General features: G+C 32.9%; 1 protein-coding gene across 1 annotated transcript in view; it reads left to right on the top strand.

The window, feature by feature from the left end:
* Positions 1–6,000, top strand: part of LOC108577242 — an 11,415-nt gene extending 5,415 nt beyond the window's left edge. The window contains exons 4-6 of the mRNA XM_017940375.1: positions 1–5,547; positions 5,630–5,869; positions 5,947–6,000. The exon at positions 1–5,547 is cut by the window's left edge and continues 24 nt beyond it. Coding sequence (XP_017795864.1) covers positions 1–5,547; positions 5,630–5,869; positions 5,947–6,000 — 5,841 coding nt within the window. The remainder of the gene's footprint in view (positions 5,548–5,629; positions 5,870–5,946) is intronic.
* The last annotated feature ends 4,974 nt before the right edge of the window (positions 6,001–10,974 follow it).

Raw genomic sequence — 10,974 nt, forward strand, 5'->3', positions numbered from 1 at the left:
TTAGGAGACAAGGTTCAGGAGCATATGAAGGACTCTTTGGAGGGAATTAAGATCGAAATCAACGTGTCGTGCACAGACAGAACTTCGAAGGGACAGGAGCAGAACAAACGGTTGCTATACGATGATCGTAACCTGTACGAGATAGAGGATTCACTATCTTTTTCGAACACGTTAGACTGCCAACGTAAATTGCACGCCAAGGATCAAGAAGGCAAATTAAAATTGTCTGAAATGTCTAACGTAACAGTAGATGCCATCGAGACGAATCAAACTAAGAACGATACACAGATAAATTTGAGTGCCACGCTCAAAAAAGGTGGAAGAGCTTCGTTGGAAATGAACGAAGAAATCAGTCCTATAGTTTCCAAGGAAACGTGCAATTTGACTTCAGGCGGTTACTCCTTTAATAAATCCTCAAAGGATACATCAAAGATTGAGGTAATCGATGCTACTAATTATATCGATGATCACCTTGATACAATTAAATTAAAGTGTGCAATATCTAATACTGCCATAGACGATGCAAATAATAAAATTAAGGGAAAGAATAGATCAGAGGGCGACAGGGAGGATGGTTCTACTTATACGGAGGATGATCATATGGTGAGAGTACAAAAACAAGGTTCTACGAGTTTGGATACTTCAGGTATAATAGAAAAAGAGGTAGCCAGCGTGTCTTACTCGAAGAGCTTGAAAAAACTGCCAGAGAACAGTCTCATCGAGCTGAGTACAAAATCGATAAACAGCCTGAACAATCTGGACTTTAATTTTGATAAATTGGAATACAATAAATGCTCTGGAGTGAGCTTGGACCGTGTCCATTGCATAGATGATGAGGTGGAAGAGGAGGGTTACGCGGGTAAGTGGAAGAAGCCAAAGATAGACGACATTTTCGAAGACTGCGACATGTTCCAAAGTAGTAGCGGATACGTGAATCCGATTTTCTCAAGCTCAGATAAGTTGGAAGACCTGCATACAGTTCCTGTATACACTACCAAAGATGGAAAGATATCTTACAGCCCTAACAGCAGGTTCACCTATCACGAGCTGATAATGGAGACTCGAAGGAGAGAGACTTGCTCCTCCACCACGAAACCCCACTACGTGGATACTTGGAACAGCTATTACAATTCGAAGTTTCGAAGATTGTACAAGAAGAAGCGGCATCATGGTCTTAGTGAAAGGAAGAAGTATGAATATAAGAATACCAAGTATCTGTATGATAGGGAAAGGAATTATTCAGATGAGTTTTGTGGTAGAAATCACGTTAAGTATAAGGACTATGTTCACAGCATTAGGAATAGTAATGTTGTTTGCTCTGATCACTATAAGGTGAACAAATTGTACAAATTGTACATCAGCAGTGATAGTGATGAAGAAATAGTGGATCGTAGCAAGAATCGCATTGCTGAGGCAAGTAATTGCAAGAAAAATCAGGTTATTGATAATAAAACTGCAAGTGTATCTAAGTTGCAGAAAAATGAGGTTACTGATGAGATAGATCAGGAACGTATGAGTAGAAAGGATAATGTAGTTGGTGATAACTTGGATAAAGATAAGGATGTGAATTTGGAAGAGACACAGGTAGTTCAGCCTCAAACTCTTGATATTGATAAAGGTGTTGTATATTGTGGTAGTACTAGTAATAATTATGAAGTTAATCTTGTTTCTAATGTGCAATCAGAAACTTCAAGGACTCCATTGCAGTCGAACGAAAAAGAAAATATTGAGAGTAATGTAGATAAATCTTTAAAGTTAAATAATTCAGAATTGGCTTCAGAAAATTTTGAGATAAATCAGAATAAAAATTCGAATAACGAATGTACAGATGCAGTGATCGATAAACTCGAAGATAGAATTATTTTTGAAAATGAAGAGGAAGGTGCAATTGCTAAGAATGAATCGTCGAATTTGAAGTTGCTCAATGAAGAGAAGCAGGAGACCAGTTTAGGTGTCCTTGAAGAGAAAAAAGATGACGAAGAGAATCATGTAAAAGAAACAGATATCAAAGAAGAGGAAGGAAAGGAAGGAAGTGATATAAAAATGTCTGGTGGTCAAAGATCTTCTCTAGAAGCTGAAAATAATCCCAAATATGTAAAACATGCAGAAACTAACAAAGATTTAGAAAATGATCAAATTAATGAACCAGGGTCTGAAGCTAATGTAACAAGAAAAGTTTCAGAATGTCAGGTAGAATCCAATAATGAGATTGAATATATTTCACAAAAATCTTTAGAACAAGAAACATTCGATAATTTAGCTAATGAAACAATGGAGAAATATGAGAGAAATATCAACGAAGAAAATATTTTAGAAGTAAAAGAAGAAAGCATTGAACTTGGTGAAGAAGTTGAAATTCTACATGAAGAACAAAAGTACGAAGAAGAAAACACGGAGCTTGTAAAAAATCAAAATGATGATAATTCATCAAAAGACACTTCACTAGTAAACCAAGAGGAACCAGAATCTCAGATGGTGCAGTCAAATGATTCACAACATATTACTGTCAAGACTACTAAACATGAAGAGGAAATAAATGTAAATTCTGAACATATACATAATCTAATCACTGAACAATCAAATTTTACTGATTTTTCTAAGAAGAATATTCACACTAAAGATGATAATCTTGCTGAAAATGTAACTGTATCCAATAAAGATGGTGTAGGAGTCGTTCTGCCAGACACAGAAGAAACTTCAGCAGAACAAGAAGTAATAATTAACAATTCAAAAAACGAAAGTTCTTCAGAAGACCTGCCAAATGTATCTGAGCATGAAATAAATCCCAGTCGAGATTCTTCAATGGAGAAAGAAATGCCTATTCTGAACATGTATTGTACTATCAAAAGCTCTCCAGCTACAGATATTGAAAGCAGCAAAGATGAAGCTGAAAATAATGAAGATAAAGAGAAGCAATGCCACTCTCTGGAACAAGTTCTTTGCAAAGGCTCAAATAATTCATCAGAGAGTAGTACAGAGGTGAAAACAATACCTAAGCTTGTCATAAAGAAGACAGATGCATTGAGTACAAGATCAGAGCGCTCATTGGATCACACAGACTCTTCTGAGAGCTACAATAGATACGATGCAAAATTGTTATCAGAGATACGTCCAAAAATACCAAAAATGATCATCATGAAGAATAGATCCCGTTCAGCGACCCCAACAGTTGAAATTTTAGAGAAAACTAAACCTGATAAAGCACAATCTATTCTTCCAGAGCAGAACGATGAAAGTATGGACGTGGCTAATAGCGACTCTGAGTCATACACTTTGAAATATAATCATTATGAAAATAAGGTACCAAAGGTGAAAATAAAATTAGAGGATATATCGTCCAAAGATTTAAAGCTGTACTTAAAGCGAAAAGCTACCATGAGGAGCGTTCCAAAAGTGACGATCAAGAAACTCAAAACGCAGGAGTGTAGGAAGTTCGAACTGGAGGACAGTTCAGGATCAGAAGCTACAGACTCTGACGATGAGGGCAAGAATTTTCGAGAGTCGATGATTAGCGATACAGAGGCTGAAAGGATACCGAAGTTGAAACTAAAGAGACACGAAGAAAGTAGATCTTCATCACCGGAGATGAACAGAGGGAAAGATTCAAATGTTTCTAAAGTACTTTTGAAAAAAACCAAAAGAACAAAGGAGGAAGACTTGAAGCACTCTACAAAGTATGGTAACATTCCGTCGATTAACGACGAACTGAAGAAGTTCCCTCAGTGCATAATTGAGAAGATACCCAAAGTCATAATAAAGAGAACTCAGATCGGTGCAGAGTTTAAATGTGAAATCAGCAAAAGCAAAAAGACCTCTGTTGCAGAAACGTCCAAATGGCAACCAATGGTGCAGCTGCAGAGACTGGAAGTTTTAGATCACATGGTCAAGGACTTGAAGCAATCGAAGATAACGTTAAAAAACATTTTTGACTCGGTTAAGAATAATATTAATGATATTAGCAGCGAGACTTCGATAAACGATAACAAGGTAAAATTATGTAGGTCTAATTCGGTGTCCAATTTGTCTCCAGTTAAATGCAAACAGAGAAGATTGTCAGATTCTGCTTACATGAAAATGGACACAGATTTGGATAGAAATTTAGGAGATATCAATAAAGTATCTGATTTCAAATCAATCGATGATGAGAATAGAAGTTTGAAGAGAAAGGAAAAGAGAAAATTGATTTCTCAAAATAAACAGGTAGAGAGTGAGAACGAAACGAAAGAAACAGTCATAAAACATTCCTTTAGAAATATACTAATGAACGGAGACAACGATCTGATGGTTGTGAAGAAGGAATACTCATCTTTTGGGACCAAGGAAAGCACACTTTCTATAGAGGACACATTTCTTAACTCTGCGATGCGTCCACGTAAGTACGACAACGATGATTCGATAATTAAGGTGGATTCTTCAGATGAGAGTCAGACCACAATAGAAATTCTACCAGCATCACCAGACAGCAGTGAAGATGAGGCAAAGGATTCTGAATTTGAGAACGCTAGTAGAATAAATATAGAAGATGCGATACCAACTCAATTGGAACTGGAATTGGAGCTGATTGACAATAAAAACATGCAACAGTCTGACTATGCGTCGCATTCTAAGAGCAAGTACAATGAAGAAGGACCAATAAAGACATACTTCGGTGAATTTCAATGTTCCTTACAGAATATATTCAGTCAGAGTGAATGTACATCTATTGAGAGCCAACAGTCACAAAACTTGGAGAAGAAGTCAAATGATTACTACTATTGTAATGACTTATTAGTCAAGGAAGTGTTAGCTGCTAAGGAGACACTAAAAAAGTGTCTGACTCGACCTGAAAATGCGGGTACAGAGAACAGGAAATGCAAACCTAGGACAGTTGCAGAAAAGAAGCAGGGTTTAAGTTTCAGTTTCAAGGATCTTGGAAGATCACTTGTCAAGTCCAAAGAGACACTTTCTAACAATGATAATAATAAGTTGAAGATGCATAGGAAATCTAGCAGTTTGGAGAACAAAGTTGAAATTGAAGAGAAACATTTCAAACAGGATGAACATTATCTTACGGAGGAAGGTCCTACAGCTTCTACATGTGGAGACAGTAGTGTGCCTGAGGTGACTACAATTTCTCTGAAAGCTTCTAAGAAACTTGTTGAAACAACGATAAATGAAACATCCACTAATGCTTTTGATCAGTCCAATAAAACTAATAATGATGCAGGGTGTCCTCACACAGAAGAATCAGAAACAAAAACTAATGGTAGCAATGAAAATCAAAAAGACAATGATAGTTCGAATGAAACAAAGACAAAGGAAGATAATATGCCATTATTAGTGCCAGAGTTTGTTTTAAATTTCGATTTCAGTTCAGATAGAGATAGTTCCAGATCTCCGCCTGTTATAACGAATCTAGACGAGGTTGAACAAGTGGTAGATGAAGCTAAATTAGAGAGCAAAGTGATAAGTCAGACTGAGAAGGTTGAGGAGAACCAAAAGCATTCCTATAAAGACTGTGAAATGACCATCGCTGATATTATAACGCAATTAGCTTATCATGAAAAGGTAGATATATTTATTGATTTTGGAGAATTGAAAAATTTCTATTCAATTATAGAATGGAGGTGATTTTAATGCTTCGTTACAGGCAACAATAAAGCATAAAAGATACTGTAATTTATGTGAGAGATGGTTCCCGACGACTTCACGACACCGTCGGCATTTAGCTGGATACCAACATCGTTATATGGAACTGACGCAGCGTAAAAGCATTCACGCGCTTTTCATTCTGTTTACTGGTAAACCTTGTCCAAGACTGTTGCCAGCAAATGTGATTCGCAATGACTGTTCCATAGGGGAGTTAACACCTCTACAAATTGCTGTTCAGGTATGAATATGATAACTGATGTACATTTGCTTATTTTGCAAACAAGTTCTAAACAATTGATCAATTGTGTTTTATAGGATGTTGCAAGATGTGTTGAGTATACACAACACAATCTTAAGATGAAAGAATGATTTATTACAAATGAATTTGGCTGCATACATGCATTTCCTGTGATTACCTATACTGGAACAAATGATGTAAGTACCTCTGAAAAAAGTACTATAACGATAAATAGAAGATGAATTCTGTGACACTTTTAATCTCAATGAAATTGTACATGTTTACTACAATTACCGATATTGATAATATTATTACCAATTATATATTAATATATATAAAAAAAGTTACTTGAATGAAAAAAAAATTATTTTAAATAGTTAGATATTTAGCCAAAGATTTTAGCAAACAAAAAAGAAGTATACGTTAGACTATTTATAGTTTTCGAGGACTACACAGTCTCTTATTTGTACAAATGAAAATATAAATAATACAGTAAGTGAATGTGCTCGTTATAAATTTTTATTTATATTGTGAAAAAGACTTATATATACAATGTATAAATACACGCGCGCGTGCGCGCGCACACACACACACACATTTACTATTCTTGTTTAAAGAAGAAAAGAAAGATATATATTCTTTCAACGTTAAACAGACCTAAAAGTATATACAGTTACATTTGTATAAAATTATATATTTGATGCAGGGGTAGTTAAGGGGTAGAAAAGATGTCTATACTATATGTTACAAGATAGAATGAACTATGAGGTGTTGGAATTTTCATATTCATACAATAGGAATGTATGAACATTGAACAATTTCATTTTAATTATAAATTTTCAAATGTGTAAAATCAGATTGCCCCCACTACTGTGATTTTTAATCAAATTTCTATTCTATTTATTTTTAACAAGTACAAATATTATTCCTTTTCTGTTTATAAGTGAGAAAGTTGTAATGAGTGACAACTAAAATCTTAATCATTCTTACTTTATGAGTTGTTTAATATAAGTAATAACATCTCATAGTTCACTAATATATTTACACATAATATTATGATACCTGTTCACTCCCCTGTCATGTTTACGTTGATTCAAAATGTTTAAATGTGCCTAATGAGTTACTGTTTATACAAATAACAAAGTTTTTAATTGTTTTAAATGTTACAAATGTTTTTCTTATTATTATATTAATATACACATATTGGGAGTGGGAAAGATCCTTAAAGAAATGAGTTCCTGGCTACAAAGAAGAATGGAATAAATATATTCCTTGTTAAGAGGCTAAAAAAAACAGGTGTTATACTAATACAGGGTTAACAGACTATATCAACAATTATTTTATAATTTTCTTTTTTCCTGGTTTACATTCCAAAGAATAAGAATGCAGTAAAAGTCACTTTACCGAAAGACCTAGTTTTATCATTAAATTCTACCAAATAGAAGAAAATTATATACATATATATAAGTCTATTGATTATTATTCCACTTAATGTTTTGTTTCATAAGTTTGTTTTAACTGTTTCATATATTATTCGCACGAGTGCCTTAAAATACACCTAACAGTATTTGTCGTATCGTGTTATATATGTCATATAAGGACAAATGAAACTACTTCAAATATTCTTGTATAATATATGCATAACATATGCTGCAATCATGAAAACATTAAAAATGGATCATCACTTAAAGAAACATAAACTAAATAATTTTTCTATAAATTTGTATATTATAATTCTGTTTTTATAGTCTTTACCATAATTTTAATATAAAAACTATTTGAATAGGTATGTTCCTTAAACACTTTCATGTATGTAAAGTAAACTATATGGCTATGTAACTAGAAAAAATGCTCTCAAGATTGAAGCTTTGTTATGCAGATATTTTATGATATCATTGTGTGTTCTATGTGCCTAAATTTTAAGAAATTTATATGCATCTGAAGTTCAAATATGCATAATATTACTTATACACATTTAACGTAATATGGACATACATCACATGTAAATTGTAGAAAGACAAACAAAATCTAAAATCTTTTTATAAATATGAATAATTATGTGATGAAAAATTGTATCTGTTTGGTGACATGTGTGCTGTGCTTCATAGAAAACCTAAGAACTTAGAAATTGTTTTCAAGTGTCTTAGTTGAGAATATGGAATGTCCAAGCAAAGCAAATGCATCAAAACTATAAATATAGCATTTTATCATCCGATATTATAATCCATTTAGTTTGAATTTATAAGTTTATTTGCCCAGATTCAACTAGTTTGTTATACAAATGTAATAAACCAAGATATTCTTGAAGAATCAAATTATACTTAGCATATGCTTCATTCAGATGAATAGTGGTTTTTTAGAAAATTCAATTATTGACTTCCATTAATGTAAATTAATATAAGATTGCACTGATTTAAATATTAAAAAAAAATTTATATGAGATGAAAAAAGAAAAAAATGCTCTTCTATTCTCTGATATAGCAATATTATTATTTAGTTTAAATGTTAAAGTTTGTATGTGCAACTTATGAATCAATTTATAATTCAAGCTAATTATAGAGGTGGGTTTATGCAAGTATTTGTGAATTACCAAAATAATTTTCATACTTCAATATTATATACCCATTTACCTATAGAGAAATGATGCAATTTTCAAACTGTCAAATTTTGATTTGTAATTTTTTATATTTTCAAACATTTTAATCATGATATTGCACATTATACAATTTGGATAATAGCATTACTCGAATGGGACAGATCTATATAGGGAAATAAGTGCAATTGTATATTTTTACAATATTTACAACTGATCATTCCATCAAAAATGTTAATTTTTGAAATGGTTGTTAGCTGTGCAATTCTAAATCAAACAAATCATTTATACAGTTCTGCTAGTTTTATACACAGCGTGTGATTAACATAGAATAATTGTGTGACATAAATTACAAATAAGCTGTAAGTGTTATAGATCTGTAGCATTTTTTCCAACGAATTAATTTAGCAAAAATTTGTAAACAATTCAAATAGTTAAAAATCATTGATCATAAGACAAAAGTGATGAAATTGAATAATTGTTTGAACTTGCTAAAAAAAATATAGTAGTTTGATAACAATTAAAGTTTAAATTATGATCAATATGTCGTTGGAATTTCTAAAAGTACGATTAAAAAATGTTACATATCTAAACACCAGAACCATTCCATATTTAGAGTAAGAAGTTTAATTAATAGAAATAAGAATTGTATGATTCAATAGATTATTTTCTGTTATTGTACTTAGGCTACAAAAGTGTATGCAAAATTCTAGTTGACATATTAAAGAAACAATAAACAATGAAAATTACTTTATATGATATCTTTTTTCTTTGTTCATTTATCTATCCCTTACTTTTTCCTTAATCGACACATTTTCTCGCGTATATAAATAAATAAACTGTACTAACTGTCACATCGAGTTGTTTATATAAATCGTAATAATTATAAATACATTATTTGAAAAAACTACAGGTGCTTTTCGCTAAATTTAAACCAGTGTAATAGTACAGACGACGTACATTATTCACCTAACATTTATGGGACTTTTTGTCAGAGGCTTTGGGACCGTAAAGACTCTTACCATTTTCGTGTCGCTACCAACGTTACTGATTCAGCATAGAATAAGATTACAACATTAGTAGTGGTTGAAATTGGAATTAAACGTAACTATAAAATTACAAATAAGAAAGTAACGTAATTGTTTATTAGTAGAGATTCATCACATACGTGTGTTCCAATATATTTATTCGTGCTTACTACTCGTCCAGGTATTTAGAAATACAGGTAAACAAGGATAGAAAAATATAGACTTTTGTAGAGTTGATTTTTATTTATATACTGCAATTAGTTTAATAACCATAAGTAATGTGGTTTATTAGATATTAGCAATTATTTATAACGGTTGACTATATTCGATACTATGAATAGGGGACTCTTCCATATAATATTTAATAACTCTTAAACCAAACCGAACATGTTAATAAAAATTATATCTAAATGTAGCTAAAGCAGTTACCTTTCAGATGTATGCAGTTAGTTGCATGAGAATTTAGTAAGAAGCTATGAAATTATTGAAAAATCGTGAAGGTATGCGATATTGTTCCTGACATCCCGTACTAAAGTTGTTAATAATTAATTATTGAAAGGGTTTAATGGATTAAAATCTATATGTAAAAGTTGCTGCATTTTTCAATACTAAAAGTTCAAAAATTTATCGTAAATAATGTGTTATTAATGATTTTCCCTTGGTTGATTTTATTTAGGGCATGAGAGGCGGAGCTTAGCGGCCCGCCGACCAATAAGAAACATTTTCTCTCTATCCTTCTCGCACAGTAGTGCGATTCTTGTCTAATACCTCTGTTCACATTCTGTGTTCCTAGTAAAGAGTCGTTAGTTCGCACAGCCAAACATGAGATGGCGTTAGTTTAGTTTCGAAGTTTTTGCTCGAATTTCGGGATATTTTCCATTTTTTCCATTTTTACACCTTCCTAACAGTTTCTGGATTTAGTTTATTCAATTTTGCAATGGAACATTGTCTAAACAATGAGTTTTTTGCAAAGAAAAATGGACGTGGTGTGTAAGGGAGAATTAAATTGACCGTAAAATGCTGTAAAACAATACTAGTATGTATATAGTAACCTTTTGTAAAATAAATTTTGTACACTAATCTTATAATGTGTTAGGATGTGCTCGTGGTACTTGCAAATAACTGTCGAGATTTGTCGATTTTGCACGTGGTGTGCCGACTAAATTTACTAGGTTCGTTTTTTCGAAGGACCACCCCTGTTTTAGGAGGACAAATGACTATTAATACTGACTAATTTCTCAAGAACGACTCGTAGCGCGGTGAAATGAATTCTGTCTATCTTCTCCGCGGAAGGTCCCACGAAACCTCCGAGCGAGGACGCATCGCGGGGGTGAGGCCCTCGGATAGGCTGAAGACATTTTTCAATAGTGGTAGGGAAGGGTGGCTAGCAAAAACTATTGGTTAAAATCACAGGTGGGAACACTACACGAAAATGCCACCCCCCCAGACCATAGGTCACTCTCAGGTACCAAGCGTACCCTTGA

This window comes from Habropoda laboriosa, unplaced genomic scaffold (genome assembly GCF_001263275.1).
Source record: "Habropoda laboriosa isolate 0110345459 unplaced genomic scaffold, ASM126327v1 scaffold698, whole genome shotgun sequence".
Lineage (NCBI taxonomy): Eukaryota > Metazoa > Arthropoda > Insecta > Hymenoptera > Apidae > Habropoda > Habropoda laboriosa.